At 47.2% G+C, this 17,921-nt stretch overlaps 1 protein-coding gene across 3 annotated transcripts in view; it reads left to right on the forward strand.

Annotated features, from left to right (window-relative positions):
- The window catches only part of RAD23B (RAD23 homolog B, nucleotide excision repair protein), a 245,740-nt gene that overhangs the window by 210,738 nt on the left and 17,081 nt on the right, over nucleotides 1-17,921 (forward strand). For all 3 annotated transcript variants that reach the window (XM_033918631.1, XM_033918623.1, XM_033918639.1), the window contains one exon: nucleotides 8,082-8,261. In XM_033918631.1, coding sequence (XP_033774522.1) covers nucleotides 8,082-8,261 — 180 coding nt within the window. The remainder of the gene's footprint in view (nucleotides 1-8,081; nucleotides 8,262-17,921) is intronic.

Here is a 17,921-nt window from a genome sequence, read left to right on the forward strand (position 1 = left end):
GGAAATGGCTGTAGGATCTTTTGTCGCCGTACTCATTCAGAGGGATCTCCCTCCGGGAATGCTGAGTCTTTGTTCTGCTTTGGAGCGGAGTAGGTGGTTAGGGGTGTATAGGCGTAGCTTGGATGCTATGTAGGCTGGGGTTTTTTGGTAGAATCTCTTGTGTGTCATGACCAGGGCTTTGAAGATGCATCGCTTTTTGACTGGTAACTAGTGAGCTCCATAAAGCGCTGGAGTAATGGAGTCATGGTAGCTGAGGTTATAGGAGTCGAATTGCTGAGTTCTGGACCTTTTGGAGGCGTTTTAGATGTCTTGCAGTGATGCCATTGAATAGGGAGTTGCAGTAGTCTAGTCTAGAGAGTACGTAGGCATTTAGCAGTTGGGCTAAGTCTGTTTCTTGGAGGTAGGGGTTTGTTCCTTCGCAGTTGGCGTAGGTAGTAAAAAGATGTGGAAACTACCTGCGAGATGTGGGCGGAGAGGGACAGGTAGCCATCCAGTATCCCAGGATAGTGTCGGACAGGTGAAAGTAGTGTTCTTTTTCCTGATCCAGAGTAGTTAAGTCTTTGAGGCATTCAGCTGGAGTTCATTGGCTGTCATTCAGTTTTTCAAATCAGAGAGGCAGTGTAGGAGGTTAGTGAGTTGGATTGGCCAATTGTCACCCAGGGGAGCAATAGTTGAAGGTCATCATCACAGGAGTGAATCTTAATGTTGTATTTGTGTGCAGTGTCGATGATTGGCCTGATATACAGATTGAAGAGGAGAGGGAATAGCAAGGCACCTTGGGGAACTCCGTATTTAATTTATTTGGGGTTTGATATAGCTGTCCCTAGTAGCACAGATTGTGTTCTTTGATCCAGGAAGGAGGTGAGTTCTTGATTCCTATGTCAGTGAGTCGGTCTAGTAGAAGTTGATGATCTATAGTGTCGAAGGCGGCACTAAGGTCAAGCAGGACCAGTAAGGCATCATTTCCTTTATCCAGCATTGACCAGCTGTCGTAAATGATGTCAAGGAGGACAGATTCTGTACTATGGCCTGGTCGGAAACCTGACTGACGTGGAGATAGAGCTTCTTGTTGATCAATGAAAGGTTGCAGTTGGTGGAGCACTATCTTCTCCAGTAGTTTGAAGATGAAGGGAAGGTTGGAAACGGGGTGGTACTTGTTTGGATCATTTGGGTCAAGGGAAGGTTTCTTGAGGGTGGGTTTGATAATGGCCAATTTTGAGGGGAATTTTCCCAGTTGACAGTGAGGTGTTAATGGGGAGGATTGATTCTGCAGCTTGCTTCATACATTACATTACATTACATTAGGGATTTCTATTCCGCCATTACCTTGCGGTTCAAGGCGGATTACAAAAGGTTAATTTAAAAAAAAAACAGAGTTACAATGATTAGCTAGAGAGGTAAGTTGTAGATCTTAAGAGCATTTAGAGGTCGTGTTGTTATTGCTGCTTCAGGAATTTCTTGAAAAGTGTGGTTTTTATTTCTTTTCTGAACGTCCTATAGTCTGGGGTGGTCATCAGAAGGTTGGAGATCTGGTTGTCTAGCCTTGCGGCTTGAGTGGCTAGGAGGCCGTCGTGTAGTTTTGTTCTTTTTACTTCCTTGATTGGGGGGGGTATGAATGGGGAGTGCGTTTTTCTGTGTCTGGTACTGGGTGCTTGGATGAGGCGATTGTTCAGGTATGATGGGCTGTCTCCGTGTAGGGTTTTAAATAATATGCAGTAGAATTTGAATTGGATTCTTTCTTGGATTGGGAGCCAGTGTGAGTTGATGAAGGCTTCAGTGATGTGGTCATGTTTTTTCAAAGAGTAGATGAGTCTCAAAGCTGTATTTTGGATTGTTTGGAGTTGTCTTATCGTAGTTGCAGGACATGGGAGGAAGAGTATGTTACAGTAGTCCAATATACCTAGTATTAGGGATTGTACTATAAGTTGGAATTGTGTTCTTTCAAAGAATTTTCGGACTTGTCTCAGATTTCTCATGATTGCGAATGATTTTTGAATTGTTTTATTTATTTGCGGTTGCATAGTGCAGCATCTGTCTATGGTCATGCCTAGTAGTTTTATGGTGGTTTGGATGGGATATTTGATTGCGTTTATGTCTAGGTTGGTTGTGGTTTGGATCTTGTCATTTTCTAGGAGGATGAATTTGGTTTTGTCTTGGTTGAGTTTAAGTTTGTGATTTTTCATCCAGGTTGTGACTGTTTCAAGTGTTTGGTGAAGTTTGTCTGTCATGGTAGGTTTAGAATGATCGTATGGGACGAGGATGGTGATGTCATCCGCATAACTATAGGAGGTTATGCCTAGATTATCCAGATGCGTTCCTAGAGAGGCAGTGTAGAGATTGAAGAGGGTAGGGGATAGTGGAGATCCTTGTGGTACGCCGCAGGGGTTTGACCAGGATTCAGACTTTTCTTTGTTTGATTTTACACTGTAGGTTCTGAGTTTTAGGAATCCTTCAAACCAGGAGTATACTTTATCTGAGATGCCTATTGCATCTAAGATCTGTAGAAGGATGTTGTGGTCTACTAAGTCGAATGCCGCCGATAGGTCCAGTTGTATGAGTAGCATTTTTTTCCCTGTACTAAGTTGTTGTCTGACGGTATCCATAAGGGAGCCTAGTAGTGTCTCTGTACTGAAGTTTGTTCTGAAGCCTGATTGCATGGGGTGGAGTAGGTTGTGGTCCTCTATGTAATTGGTGAGGAGTTTGGCTACTAGGCCTTCTATAATTTTGACATATAGCGGAATTGAGGCTATAGGTCTAAAGTTAGATGGGAGGTTTTGTGGTGCTTTTGGGTCTTTTTGGATTGGGGTGATGACAATTTCGCTGAGGTCAGCAGGGAATGTGCCTTCTGTGAGCGTGAATTGGATCCATTGTAGAGTTATGGTGCGGAATTTTACACTAGAGGTGGTAAGGAGATATGAGGGGCAATGGTTGAGGTCACAGGAGGCATGGCTGTATTTTTTGTAGAATTTGTTGAATTCTGACCATTGTATGTTAGGGAATTGAGTCCAAATTCTGTCTGCTGCGGTTGCCTCTTTTCCTGTAGGGTGGATTGTGATTGGATTTTGATGGGATGGGTTAAGGATGAGTGTGGCTCTGGTGTTGGTGATTTTGTTCTTGAAGTGTTCTGCTAAGAGGGTGGGTGATGGTGGAGGTGTGTTCGTGGTGGTAGTGTATGGTTTGGTGTCTGTTAATTCTTTCAGGATTTGGAATATTTTTTTGGAATCTTGGGTTTCCGTGCCTATGAGATTAGTATAGTAGCTTTTCCTCTTATCTTTTAGTAGATTTTTGTATTGTTTGTTGATTTTTTTCCAGTCGGTTTTTGTTTGATCTTGGTTCTTTTTTCTCCATTTTCTTTCTAATCTTCTACACTGTCTTTTGAGTTGGAGTAATTCATTATCAAACCATTGGTCTGATTTCCTGCTGGTTCTGGTTTTGGTTTGTAGGGGTGCCAGATCATCAAGGATGTTGGTGGATACATTTTTCCAGTGGGAGATGAAGTTTTTTGGGTCGCAGTCTTGGATAGTTTCGTCTACATTTGACCAGAAAATGGTTGGGTCGATATGTTTGCGTGAGGTATATGTGGTTTTTTTTGATTGAGGTGTGTGTTTGGTCTTGGTCCAATTGATGTTGAAGTTATAAATGTAGTGGTCTGACCATAGGGATGGGGACCATGTTCCGTTAGGAGTTTGGATTGCTGGATTGGATGGTTGGTGAGACATGAATGCAGCAATGTCCAGTTGATGACCTTTTTCATGGGTGGTTTGTGGGTTTAGGATCTGGAAGGATAAGGCATTGAGGAAGGATAGACAGTTATTTGCTGGTGTGGAGGTTGTGTCTTCTAGGTGTAGGTTTAGGTCTCCTAGGATGAGGTTATATTCAGCTGTTAGTGAGTTTTGGTAGATGAAGTTTTCAAATTCAGGTCTCACTGTGGTCCAGTTTCCTGGTGTTATGTAGCAGAGCAAGCAGTTTAGAGAGTTTTTTAGTGTTGGGTTTGTGAGTTGACACGCTAGGAAATCCATTTGCGGAGTGGATGTTTTTTCAAGTATGTTTAGAGTTAGGGAGTTCTTGATTATTATTGCTAGTCCTCCTCCTCTTTTTTTCTCTCTGCAGGTTACTGTTATTTTGTATCCTGGCGGGCATACTTCTTTTATTCTAGGGTCTGTGTCTGAGGTTAACCAGGTTTCAGTGAGGAATAGGCAGTCAAGTTTTTCTGTTTTTATCCAATTTTTTATGTTTTCTGTTTTGGGTCCTAGAGATCTGATGTTAACATAGGCACATGTAAGGGAGGTCGTGTCGGTCTGGGGAATGTAAGTTGTTTCCGGGTATATGAGTGTTGTGGGAGTTGGATGAGATTTTGTTTTCGGAGGTGTTGATCTTCTTCTCCAGGTAACAGTGATGGGGTGTTGAGTGCTGGTGTGGTGGTTCGGGTTTCTTGATGTGAGTATTCTTCTGTTGGGAATTTGGAAGTTGGTTGTACTGGCGGATGTGGTTGTGGTGGGTAAGTTGTTTGCTGTTGTTTTCCAACTAGAGATGAGGAGGATTATCAGAAGGGTGGCTAGTTTGTGTGTATGCAGGGAGAGCTTCATGTTTGATGTCTGGTTCGGAGTGTTAGGTAGAGGGAATGGTTCTCTCTTAGAGTCCTGGTTGGAGGAGGGGGAGGAGCGGGGATCTCTCGCTCCTTACCTTATAATGGAAGTCGGCAGGAGGTCCGGTGGAGTGGTCTCTGGGGCGTTGGTGTTCCCGGTTCCAAGGTCCGCTGGTGCTCCTCTCAGGTGCTCCACGAAGGCGCTCACTAAGGCGCAGGCGCCTTTGTCGTGCGCCTTCGTCGGCACGCCGAACGGCGGCGCGCCGTTGGCGCTGTGTCTTTTTATTCAAATTGTCCTCCTGCGGGATCGGGGGGGCGGAGCAGGGCTCCCACGCCGGCCCGGTCGTGCTGGAAGATGGCGAGTGCTGGCGCTGTGTCTTTTTATTCAAATTGTCCTCCTGCGGGATCGGGGGGGCGGAGCAGGGCTCCCACGCCGGCCCGGTCGTGCTGGAAGATGGCGAGTGCTGGCGCTGTGTCTTTTTATTCAAATTGTCCTCCTGCGGGATCGGGGGGGCAGAGCAGGGCTCCCACGCCGGCCCGGTCGTGCTGGAAGATGGCGAGTGCTGGCGCTGTGTCTTTTTATTCAAATTGTCCTCCTGCGGGATCGGGGGGGCGGAGCAGGGCTCCCACGCCGGCCCGGTCGTGCTGGAAGATGGCGAGTGCTGGCGCTGTGTCTTTTTATTCAAATTGTCCTCCTGCGGGATCGGGGGGGCGGAGCAAGGCTCCCACGCCGGCCCGGTCGTGCTGGAAGATGGCGAGTGCTGGCGCTGTGTCTTTTTATTCAAATTGTCCTCCTGCGGGATCGGGGGGGCGGAGCAGGGCTCCCACGCCGGCCCGGTCGTGCTGGAAGATGGCGAGTGCTGGCGCTGTGTCTTTTTATTCAAATTGTCCTCCTGCGGGATCGGGGGGGCGGAGCAGGGCTCCCACGCCGGCCCGGTCGTGCTGGAAGATGGCGAGTGCTGGCGCTGTGTCTTTTTATTCAAATTGTTCTCCTGCGGGATCGGGGGGGCGGAGCAGGGCTCCCACGCCGGCCCGGTCGTGCTGGAAGATGGCGAGTGCTGGCGCTGTGGGTACTTTAGGACCAACTTGGGGGAAACACTTTTTCAGACTATCACTTTGTATTTTTCCATGGCTCTCAAAAGGGCCAAGTGGCCTCAAAGGTCTCCATTGGTGAAATTAAGGCTTCTTATCGACAGAAATAGTCTAGTGCCTCAGAGGCTCAAGGCCAACTCAATTTGGGCTCAGGCCACTTGCTGGGCAGAGGCCTGAGCGTGACCTGAGGAGATCTGTAGAGCGGCGACTTGGTCGTCACTCCAGTCTTTTAAGCACTACAGATTAGATATGCTGACTAGAGCCATCATTTGGGGCGCCTTGTTTTCCCCTGCCCAATAGAGCTGCTTTGGTACATCCCATTTGTTCAGAACAGTGGAGTTGATGCTAGAAAGATGTCTTACCTGATGATTTTTTTTTCTGTAGTCAGTGACACTTCTGAAATCCTACCTTTGGAAGACCTTGGCCCAGAGTTCTGGTATGGTCTGTGTTCCCTTTCAGTTCATTGAAAAAAGAAGAGAGACCAATTATGATTCTGATTGGCAGTCATACGGGATTCCCGTGGTATTACCTACAAAACCTTCAAGAACGAAATAAAAACCCTTCTATTCAAAAAACACATAAAACCGAACTAATACAATCAGGAATGTCCCAAGCATCTACTACATATGTACCTCCAATATCATGACAACTCAGATGTAATCCTTAAGTAGCAACTCAAAAAAATGTACAAACTACTCCCTAAATACTTCTAATCTCCGGACAATCCATTTGTAATCCACCTTGAACCGCAAGATAATGGTGGAATAGAAATCCTTAATATAATGTAATATATGCAGGGTAGCAAGTGCCACTCTATGGTGGTTTGCTTGTTTGGTTATCATTGCAGTTGCAGTGATTGATGGTGCTGGGTGCATTGGTAGACGCATACTGGATTGTTCCAGGGAAGCACCATACAGTTTATACAGTGGCATCACTGATGGAATTCTGTTTTCTCTACCTCCATTTGCTGGTAGGAGGAAATAACAACCCATTCATTCAGAACAATATCGCTGACCAGAGAAAATTATCAGGCAAGACTAAATTTTTCCTTAATTCCCTCTGCCTCATGAACATTGGCTCCTGTATCTTCCCTAGATGACTCAATGTGCAGAAGAGACAACCCTGGAATTGAATCATTGGCCCCTTACGTAGAAATATGCAGCATTTCTACTGCACAGCTGGGCCTGCACCCTAACAGTCCTTTTTTAAAAAAAAGAAGAGCTAACTTTGTTTTGCTCAATACAGAGCAGGTACCCACATGAATGAATTTTCTACCATATGGTTGGGTACATGAATAAATGCTAGAAAGTATTAGGTTGGAGTGAGCTTTGTTGGCAACTCCAGTAGGTGAATGTAAATACACTGCTGGGCAGACTTCTGTGGTCTTTGTCCCAGAAATGGCAGAAAGAGACCAGGATCAAATATTTTATACCACATTCATTATTGATTTAACCATGAATTGAGTGTGATTGTTAGACAGACTAAATGGACCATTCAAGTCATTTTCTGCCATGCACTATGTTACCGTACAGCTTTCCTAAGTAGATCCAGTAAAGGTTGCTGTTAAGCTTGAAAATTTTTTCAGCAGAGATTCATTAAGAAATCATCTTTAAGGTATCAGAGTATGCAGTCAAGCTGTCATTCAAATTTCAAAAATAGGGGGATTCCATGTTCAGTCAAAACATTAGTATGAACTTGTTCAAAAGTTGACTTGGTCCAGCCTTGAGACCTTTCTGAGGTGAGGTAGTATATCAGATGGATTTAAATAAAATAAAACTCCAGAAATATTAGTATGGCCTTTTCCATCCCAGTTCTGTTGACATTGAGAACAGTTGAATAACAGTAATCTTGGTCTGGGGTACACAGCAGGTATTACTGTGTTCATTCAACTGCTAAATTACATTTCATTACATTACTGATTTCTATTCCGCCTCAACCTTGCAGTTCTGGGTGGATTACAAAAGAGACAACTGGATATTTCCAGGATAATTACAGAGAGAATTCTGGTCATTTCCAGGAGAAGTTACAAGAATAATGGAGCTGTATATTTCAAGAGCTACAAGATGCTGTACAAATATTGTTCAACAAGCTCTCTCCACAGAAAAGTAGCCTCTTCTGTTTCCAACATTAGATGGTTGGAATCAGTTTGCCTAGCTAATACAGATATGTTTTCTGTAAACAGATTTCCTTTAGTACTTTTCCATATTTACATTTTTTTTGTTTCTCCATATTAGTGAACTTGTTGGAAACCTTTTAATTAATTTGGTTGGGACATACCTGCAGTGCCTTTGAGATCTAACAGTTCTAATTGTATTCTTTCATGTTAAATTTACTTGCCGGATAGGCCTGGGGTGCTTTATTTCAGGTTTGTTTGTTTTTCCTTTTATCTTCTAATGTACCACAGCAAATCAGCCAACATCAGGAACAATTCATTCATATGTTAAATGAGCCAGTTCAAGAATCTGGTGGTCAGGGAGGTGGCGGCGGCGGTGGCGGCAGCAGTGGTGGTGTGGCGGCTGAAGCTGGAAGTGGTCACATGAACTACATTCAAGTTACACCTCAGGAAAAAGAAGCCATAGAAAGGGTGAGAGAATTTTGGCTGTTACACAGCATAATTTTATTACCAAATATCTCTTCAGCCTAGAAGAAAGTTAATTAAAATAGTTTTTATTAAGATACATGGACATTTAAAGTTGCAGCCCTTGTGTGAATATTTACAGTTTTTAAAAATATATAGTTGTATCAACTGGCGTTTTAAGTTTGTCAACTGAATTATTTTGAATTATACTATAACTATACAGATTTATAGCTCTTGTTTTCAAGTGATCTTAGCAGGTAACCAGAAATTTTTTTTTTTTTTTTTAGTTAAAATTTGTAGTAGTAAAACAAATTTAATCACCTACAGTCAACTTTTCAGAATGATTCAGGGCACAAATTATCTTCTCAAGGGAGTTTGCTGTATGGGTTGCCTAAGCACTATGAATTAGAGAATGACAGGGTGACTGTTACCCGCGGCTAACCCGCCAGAATGGAGAGGGAAAAAAAACTGGTTGCGGGTACGGGGACAAGTCCATTCACTATCCCATGGAGTGGTGAATTGCATTTTCTCTGCAGTTAAGTATCTTGCACGCGTTGCCTCACTTCTCACCCCTCCTGATCAGCAGCCCTCGTGATTATGCGGTCCAGCAGCCCCCTCCCTCCCAAACGCCGCAGTTCGGGCATTTCTTCCCCTCATCAGGGCATCTCCCTCCCTCCCTTCTCCTCACCTTCGCTGTCAATTTTCATGTTTTCTCTCTCCGAATGGCCTAAGCCTTTTCACAATTTCATGCACGCAGCCACTCTGAAACATCTCCTCTGACTCAACTTCCTGTTTCTGCCTGGACGGCTCGCGTCTGAGAAGTTTTGGGGCAGCCACACATGTGACTTGTGGAAAGCGAAGATGAGGGGAAGAGAGGGAGGGAGATGCCCTGACGAGGGGAAGAGATACCTGGACTTTGGCGATTGGGAGGGGGCTGCTGGACCACACAAAGAGTGCTAAAGGGAAGTGGATAGGGAGGGGAGAGAGGAACAGATGCTGAACAGAAATGGGGAGGAGAGAGTGGGAATTAGACAATGCATGGAAGTGGTTAGGAGAGAGAGGGGAACACGCTGGAAGAAAGTAGATAGACAGAGGGGAAGGAGGAGCAGACAGCATGGAAGTGGGGAGGTGCTAGAAAGAAGTGTGGAGGAAAGAGAGGAACAGATGCTGAAGGGAAATGGAGAGGGAGGGAGGAGCAGACACTGCATGGAAGTGGGGATAAGGGAACAGACACTGAGAGGGAAGCACTTTCCCAATGCTTACGAATGACCTTGGATGGAAATGAGGAGGGGATAGAGTTGAACAGATGCTGAAGAAGGAAGAGAATGACGAGAAGATGAGGAAAGCAGAAACCAGACAACAAAGGTAGAAAAAAAAATCTCTCCTTTTTCTTTTTGTTTTAGGATAAAGTAGTCTAGCTGTGTTGATAAACGTTTATAAACAAAGTCCTGCCAGCGGAAGATCTCTTCCTCTAGTTTGGTAGCCAGAACTCTGATTTATAAAATGACAGTTGTACAGAATATTGTTTCTTTTTATACTTTAATAAAATAAGTTCAGTATAAAACTATTTGAGGCTTGTGCGGATGGGATCAGATAGTTTACGAGGACTGAGCTTGCGAGGATAGGGTGGGTCGGGACAGGGATCAAGTTTGCGGGGATGGGGCAGAGACGGGGGACAAATTTTTCCCCCTTGTCATTCTCTATTATGAATGCCCACAAAGCTGGGACTTAATGCCTTCAACAGTGTGCTTTGAAATTTGTGATTACAATTACAACCACAATCCCAGTCTCAATACAGACATTCTTATTATGCCAGCAGAGGAAGTCTGAGGAATTGCTATACTTTTGTATGGAGCAGACTGTGGACTTCTAGCTGTGTTCCATTCTTAGATTTCTAAGAGCCATGCAGTACCAATAATTCCATGCTATTAGCAAAATAATTGTCTTTAATTGTGGAATTATGGTTGTCACATGGCTCCAAGAGCCAAGTGAGCCATCCAGATATGAGACTAAGCAATGTAAGGGGGTCATGTGGTTGGTAGAATATGTTTTTAAAAAATGCTCAGAAAAGGGAAGGGGCAAGAGTAAACAATGGAGGATGTGGATGCTGTAGAGCACAGAAATATCACCATCTGAGTTTGTAAGAAACCCCTCCACCACCCCACCCCCCACTGGATCACTGAAGTTGGGGAGAGAGAGGGAAGTACTTTCTCAATGCTTACGAATGACCCTGGATCTTTGTAATTCTCTTCAGTGGTGGTTATTACCTACCAGTCTTTTCAGGGGCCTTCTATTCCACACTCCATCTCATCAAAAAATATTAACAGATGCTTCCTGCTAGGTTGGAAACTCCATCTCAAACAGTCTTCATACTCAAGGCAGCTGGACTCTTGACAAGAAAACTCTCCAAATCAATCTCCTCAAGCTTCAAGCAATCCACAATGCTCTGTGCACATTCCAGGATCGCCTCCTTCATCAAGTAGTACCCATTTGAACAGACAACCAAGTAGCCATGTACTACTTAAACAAACACAGAGGCCTCACCTCCTTTGAGAAGAAGCAATCCAGATCTGGTCCTGGGCAATACCTTAAAACATATTTCTGGAAGCAGTTTATCTAGCAGGGAACTAGAATATCTTAGTAGACAAGTTGAGCATAACATAACATCATGCTTATAAACCGCGTAACCATAAGTTCAACTTGGTTAACAAAAAATTAATAATAAAAATAACATAAGACACATAGAACTAATGGGCCACATACTTTGAGAAAAGGTAAGTTTTCAAGTGGGTTCTAGAATGTTTGTAAGAGCAAGCTCTACGCAACAGCAGTCAAAATTCTTTGTCATAGGAAGCTGCCTGGAACGCCAATGTATGATCCAAATACTTCTTACTTTTTACAACCCTGAACAGATGGAAAAATGAACAGAGCATGTGATCTTCTACTATATTTATGAGATGCTATATAGAATTTATCGAGCATATAAATTGGAGCAATACCATACACAACCTTATAACAAAGACAACCCAACTTGAACAAAACGCGAGCTTTCATCAGAAGCCAGTGCAACTTGCGGTAGAAGGGTGTTACATGGACACATTTCTTCAAATCATAAATCAATCTGACTGCTGAATTCTGAATTAACCTAAGTCTAGTCATCTCTTTCTTAGTGCATGTTAAATAGACTATATTGCAATAATCAAGAAGACTCAACAACGATTGAACTAGGAGTTTGAAAGCTGAAAACTCAAAATACGGTTTTGTGGTACACAAATTCCACAAAGTATAATAACCTTTTTGTATCACAGCAACTATGCTTTTTCATAGTCAGATGTTGATCAGTAATGATTCCAAATATTTTAATCGTCCGGTGAATTGTATACAGTGTTGACTATAGTGATTGATGGTTCATAGGAAATTTTGTGCGTTGATGCAACAAAAAACTTGGTCTTATCGTGGTTTAATTTAAGCTTGAATTCCTGCATACATGAATCCATCAATTTCAATGCATACTCGATCATGTGAGTGATATAGGACAAAGCTGTGTTGCAAGGAATAATGATTGTGATGTCATCAGTGTAACTAGACAGCCTTGTACCCAGCTCACTGAAGTGAAGACCCAAAGAAGAGAGATACACATTAAATAATGTAGGTGAAAGTGGGGAACCCTGGGGGACACCACATGGGTTTATCCAAACAGCAGAAAGCTGATTGTTGGACTTAACCTGATAGTCTAGTTTCAGTAAACTCTTTGAACCATGAGAGAACATTACCTTAAGAACATAAGAATTGCCGCTGCTGGGTCAGACCAGTGGTCCGTCGTGCCCAGCAGTCTGCTCATGCAGCGTCCCCCGGGTCAAAGACCAGTGCTCTAAAATGAGTCCAGCCTCACCTGTGTACGTCCCAGTTTAGCAGGAACTTCTCCAGCTTAGTCTTGAAACACTGGAGGGTGTTTTCCCCTACAACAGACTCCGGAAGAGCGTTCCAGCTACCACTCTCTGGGTGAAGAAGAACTCCCTTACGTTTGTACAGAATCTATCCCCTTTCAATTTTAGAGAGTGCCCTCTCGTTCTCCCTACCTTGGAGAGTGTGAACAGTCTGTCTTTATCTACTAAGTCTATTCCCTGCAGTATTTTGAACATAATTTTTACAAAAAAAGGAAATTGATGTGACCAGTCTATAATTAGATGGTAACAATATAGATTCTTATTTTTGATTATTTGGGTAATGATAATATTGCCTTTCTCTTGTGGAAACTTTCCTACATTTAAAGAATCAGATTGCCATTCTAATAATTTTAATTTGAAACTTAAAGATGCCACTATCATGAGGTCTGAGGGGCAAGAATCTAGCATACAGTATGATTTTGCATATCTGTGAAATAGTTTAGAAAAATCATTCCAGTCCGGATTTTCAAATGTCCAATATAAATCTGCATGGGCCTCATCTTCATTCATACTTAAATAAGAATCACAATTCCCTAGGCAAGGTAGGCAGGAAGAACTCAAGTGTAAAACTTTGGAACTAAAGAAGTCCACTAAGTCATTTGAGGTGGGCAAAAGCAACCCTGAAGATTGCGTATTTTTGGACACATTAAACACAGACTCCTACAGCCTCAACCATTAGTCATTGAACTCAACCACTTTTTGACAGATATTTTTAGATTGGGGGACTCCAGAGGTGGATCTCTTTGTTTCCCCCTACATCACAAACTTCCAGTCTTCTGTTACATAGTTGCTCATACTAAATGAGGGCTCTTTTCTCCATTATTAGCTCTCATAGTATGGTATCGCTCTCCCAGCCAGTAGATGCTTTTCCACTATCTACACTAGTGTCAGCCATCCTCTAGGACAGTGTTCTTCAACCTTTTTGCACCTAAGGGACGGCAGAAATAAAATAATTATTTTGCAGACCTGCGGTTGAAGAACACTGGGCTAAGTCGTGGGCAAGACCCCGCCCATCTCTACCCAATCTCCACCCCAGACCTCGCCCCCATAATAGTACTAATTGTAATAATATTTATCCCAGGACAAGCAGGCATGATATTCTCACATGTGGGGGTGACGTCATCTACGGAGCCCCGATGCGGAAGCATTTTCAAGCAAACTTGATTGAAGATTTAAGTTTGCTCTGCTGCTCCACGCATGTGTGCCTTCCTGCTCCACTAGGGGGTGCATCCCCTCGTGGTCTCCAGTTCAAAATTTTCCGCGAGCCTAGAAGCCGTGTTTTTCAGGCTCTGCCCCAACTGCCTTCTAGCACCGCGATTTTTTCTTGTTTTTTCACGATTAAGTCGCTGTGCACGAATTCTTTACCTTTTTATTTGATTCCTGCTTCGTTTTCGACGACTCGGAGGCTTCCGGGTCCCCGTGGCCGCGTGGCTAATCGAGCCGCGTCTACTTTCGATTTAATGTCCCGGCCTTTGCCGGCTTTAAAAAGTGCACCCGGTGCGAGCGGCTTCTTTCTCTCACAGATCCGCATCGCCGGTGCATCCTCTGTCTGGGGGCGGCTCATCCAACCGACTCCTGCCCCCAGTGCGCTAATTTCCAAAACCGGGCCCTCCGCCGAAGAAAAGCCCGCATGGCGGACCTCTTCACCCCGGACCAACCCTCCACCTCGGCCTCGAGGTCGGCCTCGGCCCCGGCCTTGACCTCGGCCCCGGATACCTCGGCATCGCCTCGAGACTCGACCCCGAAGTCCTCGGGACAACAGAAAGCCTCGGCCCCGGGTAAGTCCCCTCTTCCCTCTTCAGGTTCTGTAACAGCGAAGAAGCCAGCCTCGGGGACAACGTCAACGCATGGCGGAAGCCCCATGCTTACAGCCCCGACTAAACCCTCCAAGCCTTCGGGCCGTGCCTCCACCACACGGGAATACTCTGATACGAGATCGCCCCTTGTGGAGTGCACCGAGGCAGTGGACATGCCTTCGATGCTGTCCGTGCCCGTCTTCCAGGACCTACTCCGAGCGATGATCACGTCGGAGCTGTCCGCTGCAATGGCCCAATTTCAATTGGCCTCGACCTCGAATGTGCCAGACCAGCCTGAGCCTCGCACCGAACAACCTCGAGGAAAGGTGCGCAATCCTCGCCGCATCCCATCCTCCTCGGACTCCTCGCCGAGGCACCCGAGACGTTCCCCCTACGCAGACCGCCGAGGGGCAAAACGTCGGGCTAAAACGACAGAAACCTCGAACCGCCGTGCCTCCAAGAAGGCCCGAGGTTCACCAACTCTACGAGGCCGTTCTCCCACACCTCGTACGGGACCACTAAGGGTGGCTGAGTTATCACTCTCCAACCCGCGCATCCTCCGAACTCCCCCTCGGACGTATTCTCCGAGGGAGTCCGGATCGAGGTCACCAATCCGACATCGATCGGTACCCCTAACCCCGGCATCGTCTCCGAGAGGCTCCTCGAGACGCCGAAGATCGACAACCCCGGAACACTCTCACAGTGCTTCCCCAGCCTCGGAGCATGGATCAGAGCATGAACCTCGATACTCGAGGGAAGCCTCCCCATCCTTCTCCACCCGACGAAGGTCTCGTTCCCCGACCCCGCACGGGGCCCCGGGGACATCTCGCCCATCCTTCACTCGCTTTGTCCAAGACATGGGTCACGCATTGGACTTAGACCTCCAGTCCGACTCCAGATACTCTAAGGAGTACCTGGCGGAGCTGGATATGCCATCACTGCCCAGAGAGTCCCTTCGCTTACCACCTAACCCGGTACTCCAACAGGCCTTCTTCAGGAACCTGGAGACCCCCTACATGGTCACGGCCGTACCCTCCAAAATGGAGGCCAAGTACCGCACAGTACCTTACCCGGGATTCGAACAACCACAGATCTCCCACCAATCGCTGCTAGTAGAATCCTCCTTGAAAAAGGCTCACCCGTCCCAGGTCTCAGCAGCGGTCCCCCCAGGCCGAGAAGGCCGAACCCTGGACAAGTTCGGCAGGAGACTATACCAAAACGCAATGATGGCCTCTAGGGTGCAAAGCTACACTTTCACCTTCACATCCTACCTCAAACACCTCATTGGACTATTGAGAGCCTTTGAGACTGACCTACCGACCTCCCGGCAAGGAACGTTCGGCCTGTTTTTAGAGTCCCTCTCCAACCTGCGCCTTCATCTATTCCACGCGGCCTACGATGGCTTCGAACTCTCCTCCAGAGAAGCAGCCTTCGCTATCGCCATGCGCCGACTAGCTTGGCTGCGCCTGGTCGACATGGACCCCAACTTACAGGACCGTTTGGCTAACCTCCCCTGCGTGGGAAAGGAATTGTTCGATGACACTATCGAGGCGGCTACAAAACGCCTCTCCGAACATGAACGCTCGTTTGCCTCCCTTGTCCGGCAAAAGCCCAAACCGCCAGCGTCCAGGCTGTATAGGGCCCCTCCGCGCCGCTACCCACAAAAGTCCACCCCTGTCTTCTCGCGGCCCCCACCCAGGCGTCCGCAAGCCCACCACAGGGCCATGCCCAAGTCCCAACCGCCTGCGACCACCAAACCATCCCCGTCCTTTTGACGGGACACGCGGAAGGGGGCGGGCCCCCTCCGCCATAGTCCCAGGCCTCCTTCCCATCGGGGGTCGACTCAAAGCCTTTTACCCTCGCTGGGAACAAATCACGTCGGACGCATGGGTCCTTGGCGTGATCTCATCAGGGTACTCTCTCAACTTTCGGGCCATCCCCCCGGACAACCCCCCAAGGAATTGCCCTCCCAACCGGACTCAGCTATCCCTACTCCTCTCCGAAGCCCGAGACCTGCTTCGCCTGAGAGCAGTGGAGAAGGTTCCCCCCGACCAACGGGGGAAGGGCTTCTACTCCCGTTACTTCCTGGTACCGAAAAAAACGGGAGACCTACGCCCAATACTAGACTTGAGACGCCTCAACAAATTCCTGGTACGGGAAAAATTTCGGATGCTCTCACTACCGACACTTTACCCCCTGATCGACGAGGGCGACTGGCTCTGCTCCCTCGATCTCAAGGAGGCGTACACACATGTCCCAGTGCACCCCGCTCACCGCAAGTTCTTGCGTTTCCAGGTAGGGGACTGGCACCTACAATACCGAGTCCTCCCCTTCGGACTAGCATCATCACCTCGGGTCTTCACCAAGTGCCTCGTGGTGGTAGCAGCAACCTTACGTTCCCAGGGCCTCCAGGTATTCCCCTACCTGGACGACTGGCTAATCAAAGCCCCGTCCAAGGAAGGGGTTATCTCAGCGACCCAACAGACTATTACCTACCTACAAAGTCTGGGGTTCGAAATAAACTTCCCAAAATCTCAACTACGCTCCTCGCAGTCCTTGCAGTTCATCGGGGCCACGCTGGACACGGTTCGCCTCCGTTCCTTCCTCCCCCCTCCGCGCCTGGAGGTGTTAGTAAGTCTGAGCCGAAGGATCTCCCTGCTGACCTCGGTACCAGCTCGACAGATGATGACCCTCCTGGGCCACATGGCCTCCACCGTCCATGTCACACCCTTCGCCCGCCTCCATCTGAGAATCCCTCAGTGGACCCTGGCGTCTCAATGGCGTCAAGACCGGGACCCGATCGACCGCCCCGTGATAGTGACTCCTTCATTGCAACGATCGCTCCGCTGGTGGGCCGACTCTTCAAATCTTTCCAAAGGTTTGCTCTTCCTCACCCCACCCCACAGCAAGGTACTCACCACGGACTCGTCGGAGTACGCTTGGGGCGCCCATCTGGACGGCCTACGCACCCAAGGAATGTGGTCAGCACAAGACCGTCGCTGCCACATCAACGTGCTAGAACTTCGGGCCATCTATCTCGCAGCTGTAGCCTTCCAACATCTGCTCTACGACCGAGTGGTTCTCATCCGAACCGACAACCAGGTAGCGATGTACTACGTAAACAAACAAGGGGGGACAGGGTCTTGGTCCCTTTGTCGGGAAGCCCTGCGCCTCTGGAAATGGGCAATCTCCAACAACACCTTCCTTCGAGCGGTGTACATACAAGGAGAACAAAACTGCCTGGCGGACAGACTCAGCCGCCTCCTCCAGCCACACGAGTGGTCACTACACTCTCAGACCCTACGAGGGGTGTTCGAACAGTGGGGGACACCTCAAATAGACCTGTTCGCGTCCCCTCACAACCACAAGCTGCCTCTCTTCTGCTCCCGGATATACTCCCCGGACAGGCTCGAGGCCGACGCCTTCCTCCTCGACTGGGAGGGAAGGTTCCTGTACGCGTTCCCGCCGTTTCCTCTGATACTGCGGACGCTTGTCCACCTGAAAACAGTACAAGCCACCCTGATCCTGATTGCCCCTCGCTGGCCACACCAGCCGTGGTTTTCCCTTCTACTTCAACTCAGTGTCAGAGATCCACTGCCTCTGCCTCTGTTTCCCTCTCTACTGTCACAGGGTCAGGGTTCACTGTTACATCCCAATCTTCAATCTCTTCATCTGAATGCTTGGTTTCTCTCCCCCTGACTGCTCTCCCCGTGTCTCAATCAGTCAAGGAGATATTGGAGGCCTCTAGAAAAACCTCGACGAGAACCTGCTACTCCCAAAAGTGGACCAGATTCTCAACCTGGTGCTCCTCCCACAGCCAGGACCCGGTGTCGGTCCCCGTCCCCCTGGTCCTTGACTATCTACTTCAACTATCTCATTCCGGCCTAAAGACCAACTCCATTCGAGTACACCTCAGTGCAATT

This window comes from Geotrypetes seraphini, chromosome 1, assembly GCF_902459505.1.
Source record: "Geotrypetes seraphini chromosome 1, aGeoSer1.1, whole genome shotgun sequence".
NCBI lineage: Eukaryota > Metazoa > Chordata > Amphibia > Gymnophiona > Dermophiidae > Geotrypetes > Geotrypetes seraphini.